Genomic DNA, 23277 nt, shown 5'->3' on the forward strand with positions numbered 1-23277 from the left:
TTTGTCTGAAGGATCATACCAAGCAAGCAGAAATTGGCTTCGGACGCCACGTATGTCAGTAGTTTCCAGATAATTCAAGAAAAAATCTTTGGGTTTCCTTTGACAAAAAGTGATAAGATGGAGTCAAACAATGTATCTGTTTTTACATTTCATACTAACATATTCGACAAATAACTGGCGTGAAGAATAAAATAGTAAGTGTAATTGACGCTAGGATTAAAATAGTAAGTGTAGCTGACGCTAGGGGTAAAATAGTAAGTGTAATTGACGCTAGGAATAAAATAGTAAGTGTAGTTGACGCTAGGGGTAAAATAGTAAGTGTAATTGACGCTAGGAATAAAATAGTAAGTGTAATTGACGCTAGGAATAAAAAAGTAAGTGTAGTTGACGCTAGGGGTGAAATAGTAAGTGTAATTGACGCTAGGAATAACATAGTAAGTGTAATTGACGCTAGGAATAAAAAAGTAAGTGTAGTTGACGTTAGGAATAAAATAGTAAGTGTAATTGATGCTAGGAATAAAATAGTAAGTGTATCTTTGTGCTTGATAACAAATACGTCAAAATGTGTCAAAATCACAGATATTTGCAAAGCAAAAGCATGTCAATGAATATTTGTGGCATAAGACAAACATAAAATCCGCGAAATAACATTTTTATTTATCAAAATAATCAAACTGCCTAATTTTTTTTCCATTTAAATGATATAGGAAAAAACACATTGGTTTCTTCAAATAGTTATGACTTTTATATAAAAATATTTTTAATTCAAATTGCTGACTCGGTGTTCTTGTATATTTACGCCCCATATTGTATATTTCACCACAATTTTCATTTAATTTCGTGTGGTAAGAACAATAATTATATATTTATAGTTTCAACACACGAATAAATACAAGTACCTGTGGAATCTAAAAACAAAGACTAAGATAAATTTCAATAAATTTATAATAAAAATATAAATTAATAAAAATTTATTTACGTGTTGTCGTAACTATAGACATTATTTTATTGTTTTATTGGCTTATGAGATTGCTTTAAATTATTTTAGTTATTATCAATTTAGTTAGCTCATTCATAATGAGAATATGCCCCCTTGTGGCACAGCAGTATATCTGCCAACTTACAACCTTACAAACCAGGTTTAGATACCTGTGGTGAGCAGAGCACATATAGTCCACTATTGTAGCTTTGTGCTAAACTAAAACAATATTTCTCGACAGTAAAATCGTCATTGTTTCTCAAACATTTACTGGAAATATTGGACTCTAAAATTAAAAAAATATATATGAAAAGAACAAGAAAAGTATTATCGCTGCAAGTGGAGCCCTCTACAGGAAATAGAGAAGTTTGATAAATTCATTTTCACCTGCCCGACCTTCAGACGAGACTACTTACTGGTTGGATCTTTGTGTGTGTGTCAATTATTTCGAAACTACGAAGGCAGGTGGCAGCCAAATGAATATTTGGGGTTTGGAGCTCCAGATGAAAACATAACTGATTTTTTTCTTTCTTTAGACAATTTGAATGTAAAAAACATGGGGTGGGGGGCAGAGTCAACAGGGAAATGACCAAAGAACAAAGTTGTTACTATAACGAACAACTGTTGCAGACATCTCACTTTCCTAGGCCAGCTGTATTTTTATTGCTTTCTGTCCAGTTAGAAGATCCTTTCTCAGGACATTTGTATCTTCGGGAATAATATAATATACGTTTTTGCTAAATTGCATTGTGTTATTAGATAAAACATTTATTCTCTAAGAAACTAATATAATACATTGTAATTTAATGTAATGCGGATTACATACCTCTGTTCATATAAAGAAAGAAATAGAATAAAGATCTCTTTGTGCAGTCTTTTTTTCTAGATGTATACAAATTTAATCACGCAGATTTAAGAAATTTTAAAGATTAAATAGTAATACAGCTGAGTGGTAGTTCGAAACACAATATCGTTTGTTTGTTTCTGAACTTCAACCTACATCTACACGAGGGCTATCTGGGCTGGCTGTCTATAATTTAGTAATGTTTTGTTTTTTTAATTTCGCAAAAAGCTACTCGAGGGCTATCTGTGCTCATCCGCAATCCTCATATTAGACCGTCCCTAATTTAGCAGTGTAAGACTAGAGGGAAGGCAGCTAGTCATCACCACCCACCGCCAACTTTTGAGCTACTATTTTACCAACGAATAGTGGGATTGACCGTAACTTTATAACACCCCCACGGCTGAAAGGGTGAGCATGTTTGGCGCGACGGGGATGCGAACCCACGACCCTCAGATTACGAGTCGCACGCCTTAACACGCTTGGCCATGCCGGGCTATTTAGCAATGAAATACCAGAGTAAGAAAATCTAGTCACCATCACCGGTGCATCGCCAAATCTTGTGCTACTCTCTTACCAGCAAACAGTGGGATTCACCGTCTCATGTTAATACTCCCACGGCTGAAAGTGGGAGCATGTTTGGTGGGACGGAGATTCGAGCCCGCAATCCTCATATTACGAGTTCATCCTCCTAAACACTGGCCATAACTCAAAAAGAAAGATTATAAAATATTTTGGCTCAATATGAGATTTTTTCCCATTATAATTATTTCGTTAATATTTACAGCTTGTTTCTTTGTTTATGGTATTTGTATAAAATTAAAAAAGAATTATCCGTCAGTAAAGCTAGACAAGCTTCACTCTTTTACTCTTGCTCTCTTTTTAATTATCCATTTACGTTTATTTAATATTTGCATAAATAAATATATATAAAGATATATGGGGCAACTAGGCCTAAATTTTTCTGATAGAACAAATCATTCAACACAGCTTTGGATTACGAATTATTAAGTTATGGTTAGCTTGTATCTACTTATCTATTTTTTTATTACATGTTAACTATTAATGGCCTTTTTGCAGTCACTTATGACTTGTGGCATTGTCATACAACTAATTAATGCGTAATCTGAGGGTCGCGGGTTCGCATTCCGGTCGCACAAAACATGCTCGCCCTTTCAGCCATGGGAGCGTTATAATGTAACGGTCAATCCCACTATTCGTTGGTAAAAGAGTAGCTCAAGAGTTGGCGGTGGGTGGTGATGACTAGCTGCCTTTCCTCTAGTCTTACACTGCTAAATTACGGACGGCTAGCGCAGATAGCCCTCGAGTAGCTTTGCGCGAATTTCTAAACAAACCAAATCAAAACTAATTAATGTAATTACTTTAATGTAACAAATACACGTCAAATAATTTTTGGAGTATAACTGAAACGTGTTTTATTCATATTTAAAGACACTACTTTTTAATTTATTTATTTAATATGAATACATCACATCTACCACTGAACAGGTTTTCCCCGTTAGTAATGCTGTTCATATAATTTTATATGTGATAAAAGCAGAACCTTTATAAATATTAATAGTTTTATTTAACACATTTACTAGAGGGCGCTGTTATGAAAATTAGTTAGCTCAACAATAAAACTATACAAAAAGTTAAAACTGTAGAATTTTTTTACTGCCTAGCTAGTAGCAATAGTTTAATGTAACGTGTAAATTGTACAAAGATGTTGATGCTTTAAAACATAAATTGAAAGATGCGAGTTTCTCTTATTGCTACGAGAGGGCAGTGCTATACAGAAGGTAAGTTTTACGACAGCAACTGCTTGTCGTCATCGTCCACTATCATCACGTTACATGGTTTGGCTTGGCGTCTGGTTTTGAAGTACTCAGTCCTGGTTTCCAAAGTTGTAGTTACTGAGTCCGCGCTGGCCGATATAGTACAGGGTAAACCAGTCAACCAGCTAGTACTGTTTCAATGACTAGTGTAGGGCATTCCTAGTTATTTACAGTAAAGAGGCAAACTTTACTGTATAGGCTCAAATTCACGGAGCTGTGTGCACGTGCACTTTGAGGTCAGCACCAAAGTACTCAGTCCTAAGTGACTGCAGAAGAGAAAAGTTTATAAAAAGTGTGTCCTCAGTCCTGGATGAAAAGTTACGTGACTATAATATGACTTCAGCGAGTCATTCATCGCTATTGTTAAGCCTTTTAATTTTAACAGTCAGTCCCGGTAAGTGTTTAAAAGGTCTACCTTTGCTATCCCTGACTTTCTTTCTATATTAATTTATTTTCTGTGTTATGTAGTAGCTACGTTAATATATTTTTTCGTTATGAAAAACTTATATAATACATATATTTGCTCAGTATATTGGACAACCCTTTACTCTAAACTCCTCACATAAATTTAAACAAGCGATGTTACGAGTGTGACATACTTTCTTCTTCTCCAATGAATGTATAAATTTGATGTTTTTCCATTATTCTCCTGTATACACAGACTATATGGGACCAAAAAGCTCAAAATGGAAAAACAAGTCATTGTTGCTATAATTTGCTTAGCTTCTACTATAAAACTATAGAAATTCCTCGTAACTGGATCAGAAAGTAACATTCGTGAGAACAGTGCTATAAACCTTTTGTGTACTGATGTATATGACTATTTCTAATGACTTTTTCGTATAACAATCATTATTTTGATTTTCTATGTTTATGATAAATATGACGGCTACAGTTTAGTTGTAAGGTAGTTTTAATAAATAAATCTTTGTTATGACTTCTTACGAAAATTATAAAAAACAGTTTAAGAACTACTGTTTTTACATATTGTAGTTTCTGATATTTAATATTCGAGAATGAGCCGGAAGCGGGTAAGATGTGAACTGTGCAGATAAATACTGTTGACAAATTCGTGTTACAGTCCTTCCGAAGGGTTTTTACGACCATTTTAAATACTATGCGTAATTGGAATATTTAGAGATAAACACAGATAACAAAGTTACGTGTTTGTCAAAGTTATTCTGAAAGGTTCTTACGACCATTTTAAAAACTACATATAATTGGAATATTCAGAGATAAGCACAGATAACGAAGTTAATTGTTTGTCAAAGTTACTCTGAGGAGTCGTTGCGACTATTTTAAAAACTACATATAATTGTAACATTTAAAAACAAATCCGGATAAGGAAGTTAATTATTTGTTAACGTTATTTTGCGGGGTTTTCTCATAACCCTTTTAAAAAGTACACGTAATTGGAACATTGAATTACACGAGTTACAAGTTTCTTTGATTTAGAACGTATAATTCACAATGTTGTTTAATTTTAATTTAGTTTTAAATAAACTAATGACATATATTCAACAGCATTCATTGACAAGACTGTATATTAGGTAAAGTTATCAAATGTTCCTTTGTCTCTGTGTGTGTGAAGTGCATTTAACAGGAATATTGTAAAGCAAAGATACTTGAACGATCTTAAAAAGGATATTTTATCTGTAAAAGTATTTAACTCAGATGCACGTTGACATTAAGGTTTCAGAAAAAGTAGTAAACAAAGTTTCACGTCAGAATGTCATTGTTTCTTTCACACCTAATTGTTTTCAGGTGTTACTTACTTTAACTTACGACTGTTTTAACCATGGTTTCAATTCGCACAATAAAATAACCTCCCTCTGCTTGTTCTTACTTCAATTAAAAAAATCCATGACTGGGAAAGACGATATATTATCTTTTATCTTATGGAACAAGACTTCTTAAACTTATTGGGTGACTACGACACAAAAGAAGCATAGCAGACCATTTTTTTTTATCCTTACAAATGAACCATCACAAAATTTGAAAGAAGGTTTAAATGAACGCGTGAAAAGTCGTCCGAGAAAGCTAAGTCTTAGATAATACAAATAACTTTCGAACAGTGGAAAAGGTATTAGCTATCTATCATCTTGAGTGATTAGCTTAGCCTAATTATCGACACTTACTGAACTGAAACAGTTTGGTGATTAGATAGTTAATTTAGAGATAAAAAGAGAAAGAGAGATGTAATGAACTCGTGATTTTCTTCTACAAATCAAAGTTTCCACACAAAAATCGTGTGTTTATTTCGCTGTTTACACCTACTAATACGTTGGAAGACTTGTAACAAGAGAGAAGAAACAGTGTGTTATGTATAGACCCTTAACACTGTTAGTAGGTTGGTATCACCGATATACACCTACTAATACGTTGGAAGACTTGTAACAAGAGAGAAGAAACAGTGTGTTATGTATAGACCCTTAACACTGTTAGTAGGTTGGTATCACCGATATACACCTACTAATACGTTGGAAGACTTGTAACAAGAGAAAAGAGATAGTGTGTTATGTATAGACCCTTAACACTGTTAGTAGGTTGGTATCACCGATATACACCTACTAATACGTTGGAAGACTTGTAACAAGAGAGAAGAAACAGTGTGTTATGTATAGACCCTTAACACTGTTAGGAGGTTGGTATCACCGATATACACCTACTAATACGTTGGAAGACTTGTAACAAGAGAGAAGAAATAACGTGTAATGTATAGACCCTTAACACTGTTAGTAGGTTGGTATCACCGATATACACCTACTAACACGTTGGAAGACTTGTAACAAGAGAGAAGAAATAACGTGTAATGTATAGACCCTTAACACTGTTAGTAGGTTGGTATCACCGATATACACCTACTAATACGTTGGAAGACTTGTAACAAGAGAGAAGAAATAGTGTGTTATGTATAGACCCTTAACACTGTTAGTAGGTTGGTATCACCGATATACACCTACTAATACGTTGGAAGACTTGTAACAAGAGAGAAGAAATAGTGTGTTATGTATAGACCCTTAACACTGTTAGTAGGTTGGTATCACCGATATACACCTACTAATACGTTGGAAGACTTGTAACAAGAGAGAAGAAATAGTGTGTTATGTATAGACCCTTAACACTGTTAGTAGGTTGGTATCACCGATATCCACCTACTAACACGTTGGAAGACTTGTAACAAGAGAGAAGAAATAACGTGTAATGTATAGACCCTTAACACTGTTAGTAGGTTGGTATCACCGATATACACCTACTAATACGTTGGAAGACTTGTAACAAGAAAGAAGAAACAGTGTGTTATGTATAGACCCTTAACATTGTTAGTAGGTTGGTATCACCGATATACACCTACTAATACGTTGGATGACTTGTAACAAGAAAGAAGAAACAGTGTGTTATGTATAGACCCTTAACACTGTTAGTAGGTTGGTATCACCGATATACACCTACTAATACGTTGGAAGACTTGTAACAAGAGAGAAGAAACAGTGTGTTATGTATAGACCCTTAACACTGTTAGTAGGTTGGTATCACCGATATACACCTACTAACACGTTGGAAGGCTTGTAACAAGAGAGAAGAAATAACGTGTAATGTATAGACCCTTAACACTGTTAGTAGGTTGGTATCACCGATATACACCTACTAATACGTTGGAAGACTTGTAACAAGAGAGAAGAAATAGTGTGTTATGTATAGACCATTAACACTGTTAGTAGGTTGGTATCACCGATATACACCTACTAATACGTTGGAAGACTTGTAACAAGAGAGAAGAAATAGTGTGTTATGTATAGACCCTTAACACTGTTAGTAGGTTGGTATCACCGATATACACCTACTAATACGTTGGAAGACTTGTAACAAGAGAGAAGAAACAGTGTGTTATGTATAGACCCTTAACACTGTTAGTAGGTTGGTATCACCGATATACACCTACTAACACGTTGGAAGACTTGTAACAAGAGAGAAGAAATAACGTGTAATGTATAGACCCTTAACACTGTTAGTAGGTTGGTATCACCGATATACACCTACTAATACGTTGGAAGACTTGTAACAAGAGAGAAGAAATAGTGTGTTATGTATAGACCCTTAACACTGTTAGTAGGTTGGTATCACCGATATACACCTACTAATACGTTGGAAGACTTGTAACAAGAGAGAAGAAATAACGTGTAATGTATAGACCCTTAACACTGTTAGTAGGTTGGTATCACCGATATACACCTACTAATACGTTGGAAGACTTGTAACAAGAGAGAAGAAATACTGTGTAATGTATAGACCCTTAACACTGTTAGTAGGTTGGTATCACCGATATACACCTACTAATACGTTGGAAGACTTGTAACAAGAGAGAAGAAATAACGTGTAATGTATAGACCCTTAACACTGTTAGTAGGTTGGTATCACCGATATACACCTACTAATACGTTGGAAGACTTGTAACAAGAGAGAAGAAATAACGTGTAATGTATAGACCCTTAACACTGTTAGTAGGTTGGTATCACCGATATACACCTACTAATACGTTGGAAGACTTGTAACAAGAGAGAAGAAATAACGTGTAATGTATAGACCCTTAACACTGTTAGTAGGTTGGTATCACCGATATACACCTACTAATACGTTGGAAGACTTGTAACAAGAGAGAAGAAATAGTGTGTTATGTATAGACCCTTAACACTGTTAGTAGGTTGGTATCACCGATATACACCTACTACTACGTTGGAAGACTTGTAACAAGAGAGAAGAAATACTGTGTAATGTATAGACCCTTAACACTGTTAGTAGGTTGGTATCACCGATATACACCTACTAATACGTTGGAAGACTTGTAGCAAGAGAGAAGAAACAGTGTGTTATGTATAGACCAGTTAGTAGGTTGGTATCACCGATATACACCTACTAATACGTTGGAAGACTTGTAACAAGAGAGAAGAAATAGTGTGTTATGAATAGACCCTTAACACTGTTAGTAGGTTGGTATCACCGATATACACCTACTAATACGTTGGAAGACTTGTAACAAGAGAGAAGAAATACTGTGTAATGTATAGACCCTTAACACTGTTAGTAGGTTGGTATCACCGATATACACCTACTAATACGTTGGAAGACTTGTAACAAGAGAGAAGAAACAGTGTGTTATGTATAGACCATTAACACTGTTAGTAGGTTGGTATCACCGATATACACCTACTAATACGTTGGAAGACTTGTAACAAGAGAGAAGAAACAGTGTGTTATGTATAGACCCTTAACACTGTTAGTAGGTTGGTATCACCGATATACACCTACTAATACGTTGGAAGACTTGTAACAAGAGAGAAGAAACAGTGTGTTATGTATAGACCCTTAACACTGTTAGTAGGTTGGTATCACCGATATACACCTACTAATACGTTGGAAGACTTGTAACAAGAGAGAAGAAACAGTGTGTTATGTATAGACCCTCAACACTGTTAGTAGGTTGGTATCACCGATATACACCTACTAATACGTTGGAAGACTTGTAACAAGAGAGAAGAAACAGTGTGTTATGTATAGACCCTTAACACTGTTAGTAGGTTGGTATCACCGATATACACCTACTAATACGTTGGAAGACTTGTAACAAGAGAGAAGAAACAGTGTGTTATGTATAGACCCTTAACACTGTTAGTAGGTTGGTATCACCGATATACACCTACTAATACGTTGGAAGACTTGTAACAAGAGAGAAGAAACAGTGTGTTATGTATAGACCCTTAACACTGTTAGTAGGTTGGTATCACCGATATACACCTACTAATACGTTGGAAGACTTGTAACAAGAGAGAAGAAATAGTGTGTTATGAATAGACCCTTAACACTGTTAGTAGGTTGGTATCACCGATATACACCTACTAACACGTTGGAAGACTTGTAACAAGAGAGAAGAAATAACGTGTAATGTATAGACCCTTAACACTGTTAGTAGGTTGGTATCACCGATATACACCTACTAATACGTTGGAAGACTTGTAACAAGAGAGAAGAAACAGTGTGTTATGTATAGACCCTTAACACTGTTAGTAGGTTGGTATCACCGATATACACCTACTAATACGTTGGAAGACTTGTAACAAGAGAGAAGAAACAGTGTGTTATGTATAGACCCTTAACACTGTTAGTAGGTTGGTATCACCGATATACACCTACTAATACGTTGGAAGACTTGTAACAAGAGAGAAGAAACAGTGTGTTATGTATAGACCCTTAACACTGTTAGTAGGTTGGTATCACCGATATACACCTACTAATACGTTGGAAGACTTGTAACAAGAGAGAAGAAATAACGTGTTATGTATAGACCCTTAACACTGTTAGTAGGTTGGTATCACCGATATACACCTACTAATACGTTGGAAGACTTGTAACAAGAGAGAAGAAACAGTGTGTTATGTATAGACCCTTAACATTGTTAGTAGGTTGGTATCACCGATATACACCTACAATACGTTGGAAGACTTGTAACAAGAGAGAAGAAACAGTGTGTTATGTATAGACCCTTAACACTGTTAGTAGGTTGGTATCACCGATATACACCTACTAATACGTTGGAAGACTTGTAACAAGAGAGAAGAAATAGTGTGTTATGAATAGACCCTTAACACTGTTAGTAGGTTGGTATCACCGATATACACCTACTAACACGTTGGAAGACTTGTAACAAGAGAGAAGAAATAACGTGTAATGTATAGACCCTTAACATTGTTAGTACGTTGGTATCACCGATATACACCTACAATACGTTGGAAGACTTGTAACAAGAGAGAAGAAACAGTGTGTTATGTATAGACCCTTAACACTGTTAGTAGGTTGGTATCACCGATATACACCTACTAATACGTTGGAAGACTTGTAACAAGAGAGAAGAAACAGTGTGTTATGTATAGACCCTTAACACTGTTAGTAGGTTGGTATCACCGATATACACCTACTAATATGTTGGAAGACTTGTAACAAGAGAGAAGAAACAGTGTGTTATGTATAGACCCTTAACACTGTTAGTAGGTTGGTATCACCGATATTTTTGGATCATTCCAGGCTGGAGGTGGAGCTATTTCAGCGTGTACTCATTAAAAAAATCATTTTTTTTTTTGTCGTAGTGATTCCAACAACATAACTAAGATGTCACCACTGAATCTATGACGGTATTGTGATGTAAATATCCGTTGTGAGATATTACTTTAGGAACAATATTATAAGAAGAATCGTACCGACTCGAGACAGCACGGGTTGTTCTTAAGTTTCAGGCTTATTCCTCGTGTTAAATATAGGTAGCTCACCCACGAAGACATAATCGTGCCTTAGGACTATTTATTTTTATGTTTCTCCTTTCAATAAAGAAATAAGTCACTTTCCTTGTTTACGCTTACTAGTTGACTGCTATGTTCCTTAGTATGCTTTTACTTAAATATCTAAGATGCCAACATGCAGGCCTGCATTACTGTATTTGTAGATACGTTTTACTGCTCTTCGGTTTTTTCAAGTATGGAGTCGTGTACTTAGGTCCCTGTTTCAACTGATTGTGGTAGACGTCCATAATTGATACATTTCTGTATATAGCCATCTTTTTAAAACACGGTAAACATACCAAGATCAAATATTCTAAATATTTTTTAACTTAAAAGTGTTTGGAACCCTAAGAACCTGTACTTTTATTCTGTAAGACTTTTAGTTACGACTAGATCAAACACGGCTATACTCTTTATGAAACATACAGCTTACCTGTGTCTCAGTATTTGGCTTGTCGTTTCTTAAACGTACACTAAATTCTAATACGTACCATTAAACCACATAGAAAGTAAACGGCTAACGTACTAAGACGTTATGTGATAGAAGCATCTGTCAGTGTGAGATCTTAATAACTACAGTTTCGTCTAGAAAACAAATTGGACGAAAGCTATCATTAGAACTGTAAATAGTTCGATAAAATTGATAGTTCTGTGCAGTTGAACGGGAAATTAGTCATTATCTAGTCAGCTTACCCACTTCCATTCCAGTCTTGTTTGTCAAATAATCCTGAAAATAAGTGTTATGTAATTTCCCACTAGAATTAGAATATGACTCTGTTTGTTTGTTTGTTTGTTTTAATTTTGCGCAAAGCTACACGAAGGCTATCAAGCTAGCCGTCTCTAATTCAGCAGTGTAAGACTAGAGGAAGGCAGCTAGTTATCACCACCCACCGTCAACTCTTGGGCTACTCTTTTACCAACGAATAATAGGATTGACTGTAACGTTATAACACCCCCACGGTTGAAAGGGCAAGCACATTTTGGTGCGACGGAGATTCGAACCCGAATAAATCTCTGTGCATTGGCGCTGTAAAAATTAAAGAAAACCATAAATTATGAACCTTCCAGCACCTGACAACAAAATACTTCACAGATGTCAGTTTCACAAAACTCTGATTCAAACACACGCACAAAGGGGTCAGTGTGCCTCAATTGTTGTTCACGCTACTCTTAACTCAAGTATTCCTTCTGCACCTCCAAAAAATAAAAAGTTGGAAAAAATATTTGTTTGAAGGCCATTCTTTACAATACAATATTCTTACTTCATGTATTCGACTCATTGTTGCATCCTCTGTTCCAGAAACTCGGTTTTCAAGGCGTATTGGGCACTTACAGAAAAAAAAATGTAGACATTCATGGGTTAACTGGTTTCACTTCATTTGTGTTATGGAGGTAGTGACTGATTTTCCACTTCAGTTCGATGTTTCCAACACTTTATAATTATTATTATATCATAAATAAATAATCGTAGTTATGAATAAAACACATAAATAATACTGTGCTATAATTCTTACCTTAAACAGTTGACTGAGAAACAATGTACATATAACTGGTAGTAATTAATATTCGCTTACTTAATTTAACTCACACCTTAACAGTCGTTGGTCATGTAAGTTGGATTATATAATTAGCGCCTAAGGGAGACTCTATATGATGTATACCATCCGGTTTACTGATGCGTGGAAGTAAAGGAAAGGTCTCATAATCAGTACATATGAGAAATGTAGTGTGGTTGGTCTGTTAAACTTTCGCTTCTAGGTTCTTAGGATTATTAGTGTATTTACCTATCTTTACGGTTCTACCTTTTCCAGTTTTCTGTAATTGTTGTATCTGTGACTAAAAGTAAGTCTGCATTCCTTACCCAGTGTATTGATATATACTGACTGTGCTGTGATACGCTCGTAAAAGTTATTTTAATGAAACTATATACATTAGTAAGTAATTATGCCAACGCATTTTCCGAACACTGTCTGGCTGTGTTACTATACGAATATGTCATTATGTAGTGGTGAATTCTTTAAGAATCGTAGAACTTTCTGAATGTAACAAATTAACAGGAAACATCACGTGTCGTTCAATAGATTTTTCTTTTATTACTCAGTAATCAGTCTCTTGCTAAACGCTGTACCTCTCTCAACTAGCAGCATAAAACACTCAAGAAGGGAACACTTTGTGCACGAGTTGCTTAGTTTGCTTAATGTTTGCTGTAATTTGTAAGATGCGTCAAGTCAAATAAAACCAAGATTTAGCTGTGATGGATCCCAAATCGATACCTTCTTTCCCTGTTGTGTGATTGAAACAGAACTATCAGATAGACGTATTAAGTCTACTGATTGTCTGTAAAGAAAGAAACAATAAGTAGAATACCAAATCTCTCCATCTTCTCTCTTAAACGTAATAAAATGAACTGCTTTGTGGCCATCTTTCTGTAGCACAACAACCTAGATGAAACATGTCGTCACGTATGGTTTGTATTTAAAAATTTGTACAAAAAAATAGCTGGTCTTCTCATTGAATTTGCTATATATCCAAAACGTTTAACGTGACACATTTTTTGATTGAAAGATAAGATACCTTACAATGACCAGTACTAGACTGGCCAACTGTGAAACTTTCCGGGGGGAGGGGCATTACTTCCTGGGCCCGTTAAGCCTCCATGAAACCAGTCTCCCTACCCATAGTACAATAGACGTAACACCAGTGCGACAGGTTCAGGCGGGTACAAATATAATTTGATAACGCTCGCGTGTAATCCATATCAGTCAGGCCTGGTAGTTAAGGAGTTTGACTCGTAATCTGCATGTCGAGGGTTTGAATCCCCGTCATCGAACTTGTTCGGCCTTTCAGCCGTGGGGGTGTTATGAAGTGACAATCAATTCAACCTTTCATTGATAAAAGAGTAGCTCAAGATATGGCAGTCGGTGATGCCAACTCGCCGCCTTCTCTCTCGTTTTTCTCTGCAAAATTAGGGACAACTAGCGCAGGTAGCAATCGAGAATCTTTGCGAGAAATTCAAGACAAAACAGTCTTGTCAGTGGTTAATGGCAGAGAATGGTAAGTTATCTAGGCCTAGTAAAATGAACAGCTACAAGAATTTGATATTTAATATTGGGGCGGGTAATTTCAAACTTCACTGTGCTTTAAAACATCGCAACTGGCTATGCTATGACACCAAGTCAACTAAACTTTGATAATTTGCTACTGTTACAATTATACAACATCTACCTCATTACTTAAAGTGATTTAATAAATAATCATTGAATGCTGCGACACGCACACCGGAATATCGATCATAGTATGTATACAAGACATCAACATTTCTCCATATTTCTAATTTCCCTTTTATATTGCCAGTCCGGCCCGGCATGACCAGGTGGGTTAAGGCGTACGACTCGTTATCGGTTCGCATCCCGGTTGCGCCAAATATGTTCACCCTTTCAGCCGTGGGGGCGTTATAATGTTACGGTCAATCCCACTATTCGTTGGTAAAAGAGTAGCCCAAGAGTTAGCGGTGGGTGGTGATGACTAACTGCCTTCCATATAGTCTTACACTGCTAAATTAGGGATGGCTAGCGCAGATAGTCCTGGAGTAGCTTTGGGCGAAATTAAAAAAACAAACAAACAAACAATTGCCAGTCCATATTAATATTCTTTGTCACACAATTCGCATCTTGGGTAATTGATGCTAGCTTTAGAATTAAATTTTGGAAATATTTCCTAGAGTGGCTTAGAATGATGCTATATTAATTTCACTTGTAGTTTTATACACTTTCCCCACAGTTCTGAAATTTGCAGGACCAAACTTGATAAGGCAGACTAAGAATGGCTTGGAAGGGTGTCCTTATACATACATACGTGTGGTATAGTACACCTACTAAAGAACGGGTGGGTGCTAAAACGCCCGCGAAAAGTCAACCGGGTATAATAGTGACGTAGGAGTAAGTTATCACGATCCCGTAGCTGAAACATGGCATCGGATTTTGTGTTTCTGCCTCTTTCAGGGTCCCGGGGTTACAATTTTTCAAACTCTGTGAACTCTCTCACAAACTAACAGAACCAAACTCACTACACGTGCTCAGATGTCACGGGCGTTGGACCAAACTCGCTACATGTGCTTAGTTGTCACGAACGTTGGATCAAACTCGCTACACGTACTCAGATGTCACGAACGTTGGACCAAACTCGCTACACGTGCTCAAATGTCACGCACTTTTAACTTAACGTTTTGTTGATTTTGTTTTCGAGGACAGCTATATAATTAATTGGAAATAATGGAAGATCTTGTGTGATACACTGAAGCCTCTGTAAATCAAAAGGAGATTTATGGCCCCTACTCCCCTTTCAGGCGTGGGGAGATACAATGTGCGGTCAATCCCACTATTCGTTGCCAAAAGAGTAGCCCAAAAGTTGGCGTTTGGTGGTGATAACTAGCTGCCTTCCCTCTCTAGTCTTACACTGCTAAATTAAGAACCGCTAGCGCAGATAGCCCTCGTGTAGCTTTGCGCAAAATTCATAAACAAGCAAACAAACAATGAATGAACTCCCTCTTGCGCCAAACCTAATGTAACAGTGGCCGTTTTCTTTTGTATTCCCGACCTACTTAGAGGGAACCCAGTTTGACCCTGACAATGACTACAAAACAAAAGAAAATCATATTGTTCGTAATAGCAGGAGAGAATCATTATATCTGTTATGCAACAATACTGACTGTATTGTTTGATATGGAAATAATCATTATAGAATAACTTAAATTTATTGTGTAATTGGAGCACTTGTGTTTCAGTAGATATTTGGAAAATTACAACATATTGTTTTTCTATTTTGTTGTAAGGAAAAAATAGTAATACTTTGTTGTAATAGCAAACATAGTATACAAGTAAGATATTTCCGATGTACTTGAGCTAGGTCAGGTGGTTAGGATGATTACGACTCGTAATATGAGAGTTCCGGGTTCTAATCCCCTTCACACCAAACATGCTCGCCCTCTCAGCCGTAGAGGCGTTATTATGTGACAGTCAATCCCACTATTCGTTGGTAAAAGAGTAGCTCAAGAGTTGCCAGTAGGTAGTAATGACGAGCTGCCATCCCTCAAGTTTTCCACTGCTAAATTAGGGACGAACAGCGCAGATAGTCCTCATATAGCTTTGCGCAAAATTAAAAACAAACAAACAGACGCCTGTGAACTGTTTCCTTTATTTACTTGAATAACACCCAAGGGAAGATAGTCATTATAAATATTTGTAGTACAATAGGTGTGAAAGCCTACAGTTGTGTTTAAGAAGTTATAAAGGTCATGAATGGTGTGATGGTTAGAGCCCTTGGATTGTAAATGTCGGGGCGGGTGATAGAAACCAATCACTGAAAGTTATTGCCGTTTCAGCTACGAGAACATAATAATGTGACAGTCATAGAGCCTATTCGTTGGTAAAAAAAAAAAAAAAATAGCCCAAAAGCTGCGGAGGTGGTGATAGGTCTACCCTCTAGCCTATCACTTGAAACATAGAGACGATTAGCATATATAGCCCTCATACAGACAGCATTGCGCCAATTTCAGCAAAGTATGTACGTTTATATCTCCAAACAAATACGAATCTTTTTCAAAGAACAACTGTGGATCAATACAGAAGATGTGAACAGCTGTACACCAATACAGAAGATGTGAACAGCTGTACACCATTACAGAAGATGTGAACAGCTGTATACCATTACAGAAGATGTGAACAGCTGTACACCATTACAGAAGATGTGAACAGCTGTACACCAATACAGAAGATGTGAACAGCTGTACACCATTACAAAGATGTGAACAGCTGTACACCAATACAGAAGATGTGAACAGCTGTACACCATTACAACAGATGTGAACAGCTGTACACCATTACAGAAGATGTGAACAGCTGTACACCAATACAGAAGATGTGAACAGCTATACACCATTACAGAAGATGTGAACAGCTGTACACCAATACAGAAGATGTGAACAGCTATACACCATTACAGAAGATGTGAACAGCTGTACACCAATACAGAAGATGTGAACAGCTGTACACCATTACAACAGATGTGAACAGCTGTACACCAATACAGAAGATGTGAACAGCTGTACACCAGTACAGAAGGTGTGAACAGCTGTACACCATTACAGAAGATGTGAACAGCTGTACACCAATACAGAAGATGTGAACAGCTGTACACCATTACAGAAGATGTGAACAGCTGTACACCAGTACAGAAGATGTGAACAACTGTACACCATTACAAGAAGATGTGAACAGCTGTACACCAATACAGAAGATGTGAACAGCTGTACACCATTACAGAAGATGTGAACAGCTGTACACCAAAACAGAAGATGTGAACAGCTGTACACCATTACAAAAGATGTGAACAGCTGCACACCAATACAGAAGATGTGAACAGCTGTACACATCTGTTTGTTGAAAGAAACAACAACAATTTCGTTTTGTGTGTACTTTTTCTGCAAGGTAACACTCTACTTCACTTAATTAAACCTAACGCCTGTATTTTTCAAGCAGTCTTCAGGCGAGCCTTTTCAACTTCTGCACATTCATCTTCAACACGAACAGGCAGAAGTTCCTTCTAGTGGATGTTAAAAACTACTCCAGCACGTTCACGGCTTCTTCACGAGCTCAGTGCATAGGGAATGGGATCCTTGTCACTGCTGTGTTTCTCACGGTGATAGATTAACATTGAGCTCGAATCAGTGCTTTCTATATATGTACATACGGTTTCTTTTGACGAGATGGTATTATCTCAAAGCTCTCAGTCCTACCCATTTAAATGGTAGAATATAAGAAATAAAAATGTATTATTATAAAGGTAAATGTACTTACAAATGACTAATAAGTTCTTATAAAAAGAATATACTAGAAATAGACAAAACAAGTAACAAGAGAACGTGGTATGTTATTTACCAATGTAAGAAGAGAACATATTTTATTTACCAATGTAAGAAGAGAACATGATATTTTATTTACCAATGTAACAAGAGAACATGATATTTTATTTACCAATGTAAGAAGAGAACATGATATTTTATTTACCAATGTAACAAGAGAACATGATATTTTATTTACCAATGTAACAAGAGAACATGATATTTTATTTACCAATGTCATAAGAGAACATGATATTTTATTTACCAATGTTACAAGAGAACATGGTATTTTATTTACCAATGTAACAAGAGAACATGATATTTTATTTACCAATGTAACAAGAGAACATGATATTTTATTTACCAATGTAACAAGAGAACATGATATTTAATTTACCAATTTCATAAGAGAATATGATATTTTATTTACCAATGATCACTTCACGGGGTATTAACAAAATACTCGCACTGAATCTCATGGAGAGTTGACTGAAATGTTAAAATCACTCTTTAAGTAATTAAAACCAAGTAATTGAAAAATATTAGTCCATTTACTAAAACTACGTCTTAAATAAGAGTTTTACCCATAGACTAGCTAACCTATGCCATGTGCGAATTCAGAGCATTGCACATGAAACATTAGAGGACCACGTGTTATTGTAACGTTTGTATTTCTTTAAAAAAAAAAAAACACTTTGTCTTCTACAACTAACTAATAATTTCCTTACTAACTTCACATTTTATAGTTTTGTCAACTAACCAGTCAGCAAAATATTTGTAATATATTGAGCCATCCCTCATTTATAGCTATATTCACTATTTTTCTTATCCGCCCTTGAGAAACCATTAAAAACTATTGTTTCTTTTAGATGGTCTGCAAATGATAGATATATAGGGTTTTAGTGCATCATATTAAAAGATGTTTAAGCCTTATCACGTCTTTACAGGTAGTGTACGAAGACGACGGTTTTTCAATATCCATTTCAAAAGTCTGACCACACATAATTATATAAACTTTGCTTCCGGCGCTCTGACTGGTTTGTATTTGTGTTAACTGCATAAATACCTGTTTCATTCTTCAGTTACTACGGTTCAACGATTACATCGAGGATCAAGTTGTGTACATTTAACGTCTGGTCGCTTTAACGGACGGATATCCTTCCCAACATTATGCTGTGTACTGTTACCTTGAACACATGGACGGCTTTTTCAACTCATCTTCGTATTTGATGATTCTCACCCATTACACGACTTCACAGTTTACTTACAACGGGTTGGATATGACTTATTTCAGGTCTTCTTCTTGATGGTCCTGGTTTCTTAGTTGATCCAGATTCCTTTCCTTTTGTCCAAATGTCATTAACTACAGCAGCTCTTCTCAGCGTTCTGAATCCCTAATTTAAATACATTATTATGATACGATTGTATAAGAATTTTATGTTGTAAAGAGTTGTTATGATCGCTTCCACAAAGCGATCACTCTTCGATGACACCACCTTGCCTATGAATGAAAAAAAAAAAGTTAAATATATTTTCCACAAAAGATGGTCACTGCAGCTTTATGTCAGCTGAAGTTGTTACGTAACTCGTCGAATCACATATCCAAAATCGTTTTAGTATAACATACTTAAACATGTATGCAAATTCACACATCAATAAAATCTTCGGCAATTTTGCTCATAATTCAACAACCTAATAAAGAAAAAAGTATTGACACTTATTTTCTAAGATTATAATTACTCCTAAATATTAAAGTTATTGTATTACGTGTATTTTAACAATAGTGACAAAGATGAACTGCTGTTTCGAAACACTCGCACTCCCAGGTTCGAAATTTCCTCTGTTTTTGTGGTTATAAAAATTTATCTAAGAAAAACATATGACATCTCGCTCGAAAGAGATGATTCATCTCAGCGCCTGAATGGGATTTGTCACAAACTAATTGAACTGCCAGCCCATGACTATAACACATTCATTAAGGATTCATCCTAATCTCTTCATTATATTATATATCTTACTAGAATTTCATTAGGACAATTCTCGAGATTTATAAACATCTAAACGTGTAAGATTGAAACTTGCTTTCATTTAAACATTCAGTACATCTGCAAATAAACTGAGCTATCACATTCTGATACGAGTATCGCGGTGAAATGTTGCTACATTATTTGAAACAAAAAAAAATACAGAAAATATTCTGAACTTACACTTTTTGTGTGTCTCGTCGACTGGCTGTACGCTATTTCTTACAGTGCAGGCCTTCACGGTTTCCTTCTCTTGTAAACCGATATATCAATTTTCTTCCAAAATACAAAGTAGAATTTTACTGTGTAGATTAAGTTAATGATAGAACAAATCTAGAAATTCTGTTACAATTATCTGTGTAACTATATCTGTTTATTTATCTTTTGTGCTAACGTTTCCATTCGTTTTCCCTCCACTTTCCACGGCGCTGATTAGAAGTGTCTACGTCTACATTTATCATAATCAACACAACCTGGGTTTATTTTAGGCTCTTGTTCGCGAGGTTTCCGAAGCAGTTGGCACCATAAAATAAAGAGAGAGAAAAATTATTTTTCGAGATAAAAAATTCACTTAGAATTTCGAAGTTTTGCCATAGTGTTAGAAGCGTTTTGAATACACTGCTTGCAAAAGTAACCACATATACTCCGATAGTAAAACTACCTAAGTCCTATTACGTTTAGATTAAATAGCACATTTTCCCATACGATTTTCACAGCTTTGCAGATACGCGCACTGTTCAAAAGTAGCACATTCGTTAAGTTTTCAACTCTTCTATCCCAAAGTAGTACATAACAGTATTTAGAAAACTCGCACAGTATGTCTTAATTTATTTTTACCAGCAAAAATGTAAAAAAATAAGAGCAGTGCTTTCCTTTGTATACACATCTCGGTAAGAAGTATTTTAGGACTAAGGGACGAATATATATTAAATGCATAAAACCTCCCAACTTTCCAATTTTTCTGATTTTGTGATATACAATATTTAAAATTCTCTAAAAACTTTAGTGCAGTAAAAAATATATGTTGTTAATCTAATAAAATTACGGCGTTATATTTATATTATAAAACTAGATTTGCCCCCAGCGACTCAGCGGTATGTTTGCAGGACTTACAACGTTAGAAACCGGGTTTCGATACTCTTGAAAGACAGAACACAGATAGCCCATTGTATACCATTGTTTTTAACATTTAAAAAAACACTAGATATTTTGATAATAGCATTATTTTGTACTATTTTTGTTCCCACATTTCCTCGAAGGCGTAAAGGTAGTGTAGACAAGAACGGTAATATGACGGCCTACAATATATCACTGCATTTATCAGTAACTTGCATCAAATGTCTTAAGTTATGATGTTATTATATGTATATATACTTCTTAAGTATTTCTGAAATTATTTTAACATGAAAAAAGATCATGTTTTTCTGTGATAAGTTATTTTGTCTGGCTTCAAAGTTAAAGCGTTCTCTCTATATATGATTCGGAAATTTGTATTTCGTTTTTCTAGTATTCAATTATACCTAAACCAGTTGCTTAGTAATTTGAACAAACAGTCAGCGAAGAGAAGGAAAGCAGAATTCTACTGGTTCTGACTCAACTAACTAACCCTCAACAACTGTTCGTCCACCGACATTGTTCTTTATTGTTGTGGTAAAACTTAAGTTATCACACGATATCATACTGAAAACTCTATGTTATCACACGATATCATATTGTTGTTCAAATGTTACTGACAAACCTGAAATATCGCTTAGGTTTCCGGATGAAGTTTACCTTATATGTTTCATTTTATCTTTTTACAGTAAACGTTGGTCAACGCTTGATTTGATAACAAACAATGTTTTCATATTTTTCTCTAATTGTTATGGACAGATGGGCTAAGGCATGCGACTCGTAATCTGAGGGCCGCGGGTTTGCACCCCTGTCGCACCAAACATTCTCGCCATTTCAGCCGTGGGGACGTTATAATGTGACGGTCAATCCCACTATTCGTTAGTAAAAGAGTGGCCCAAGAGTTGGTGGTGGGTGGTGATGACTAGCTGCCTTCCCTCTAGTCTTACACTACTAAATTAGGAACGGCTAGCGCAGATATCCCTCATGTAGCTTTGCGCGAAATTCAAACACAAACAAACATCTCTAATTGTTCCACTTTTCGAGGTTTGATTAACAATATTCAGTAATCAAACTGATGAACTAAAGAAAATTAAACGATCGTTGAACGTTAATAAAATTTCGAAGGATGAACATTAAAACTGACTTGTCTTTGTTTGAATTTTGCGCAAAGTTACACCAGGGCTATCTGCCCTAGCCGTCCCTAATTTAGCAGTGTAAGACTAGAGGGAAGGCAGCTAGTCATCACCAGCCACCGCTAACTCTTGGGCTACCATTTTACCAAAGAATAGTGGGATTGACCGTCACATTATTACGCCCTCACGATTGAAAGGGCGAGCATGTTTGGTGCGACTGGGATTCGAACCCGCGACCCTCAGATTACGATTCGTACGCCTTAACCCACCTGGCCCTGCTGGATCTGTCTTTTCTGATATAATACTTTTTTTTTTTGTGTGTTTTGAGTAGTTACGTGAACGTTAAATCTTTATAAACACTTATTTACACATCAATAATGTCTTTCTTAATACTTGATATAAAGATGAACTAGCCATAGTTCAATACTAACAAAAATTGCTGCTCAGTGTATTGACAGTGATGTAACAAGACTCGAGTCTTCACGCGTGTTTTGTATTGGAGAAATTCCAAGATAATGCTTCACACTCGTGCGATAGTCCTGCTTTTGGTATTGCATAGCTCAGCGACGCCAGTAATATTGTAATTTACGCATTTCAGATAACAAAATTTGTCTGGTGTAGTCGAGACCAAATTTTGGTCTGTCATAATTTTTACAGAATGGCATAAAGCGAATGGTTTGGTTTGGTTTGAATTTTATGCAAAGGGTTATTTGCGCTAGCCGTCTCTAATTTAACAGTGTAAGGCTAGAGAGAAACCAGCTGGTCATCACCACCCAACGTAAAACTCTTGGACTACTTAGTGATGTCGAGAAAACCCACTTGTAGAGAAATATATATGTAAAAACGGCTCGTTTGGGTTGACAAAATATTTTACGTAGAAAAGCGAACAACGTTTCGACCTTCTTCGGTCATCGTCAAGTTTACAAAGAAAGAAAGAGGTAACCGACCGGAAGCTGACCACATGTTTAGAAGGGGTTGTGTAACTGAGTGTCGGAATGTAGAGGGCAGTGTTAGATGTTTGAATATATAATTTTATATTATTTATTTTATTATATTTAATATAGATATACAGGTGTTCCTTTGTATTGGTTTATTTTGAGTTTAAGTTGTTGTATAAGTAAGG

General features: G+C 35.9%; 1 protein-coding gene across 1 annotated transcript in view; it reads left to right on the forward strand.

Annotated features, from left to right (window-relative positions):
- Window positions 1–3660: 3660 nt before the first annotated feature.
- The window catches only part of LOC143233377 (nephrin-like), a 113440-nt gene continuing 93823 nt past the window's right edge, over window positions 3661–23277 (forward strand). Inside the window, exon 1 of the mRNA XM_076469563.1 lies at window positions 3661–4052. Coding sequence (XP_076325678.1) covers window positions 3992–4052 — 61 coding nt within the window. The 5' untranslated portion in view covers window positions 3661–3991. The remainder of the gene's footprint in view (window positions 4053–23277) is intronic.

The sequence above is a fragment of the Tachypleus tridentatus genome, chromosome 12, assembly GCF_004210375.1.
Source record: "Tachypleus tridentatus isolate NWPU-2018 chromosome 12, ASM421037v1, whole genome shotgun sequence".
NCBI classification, from domain to species: Eukaryota; Metazoa; Arthropoda; class Merostomata; order Xiphosura; family Limulidae; genus Tachypleus; species Tachypleus tridentatus.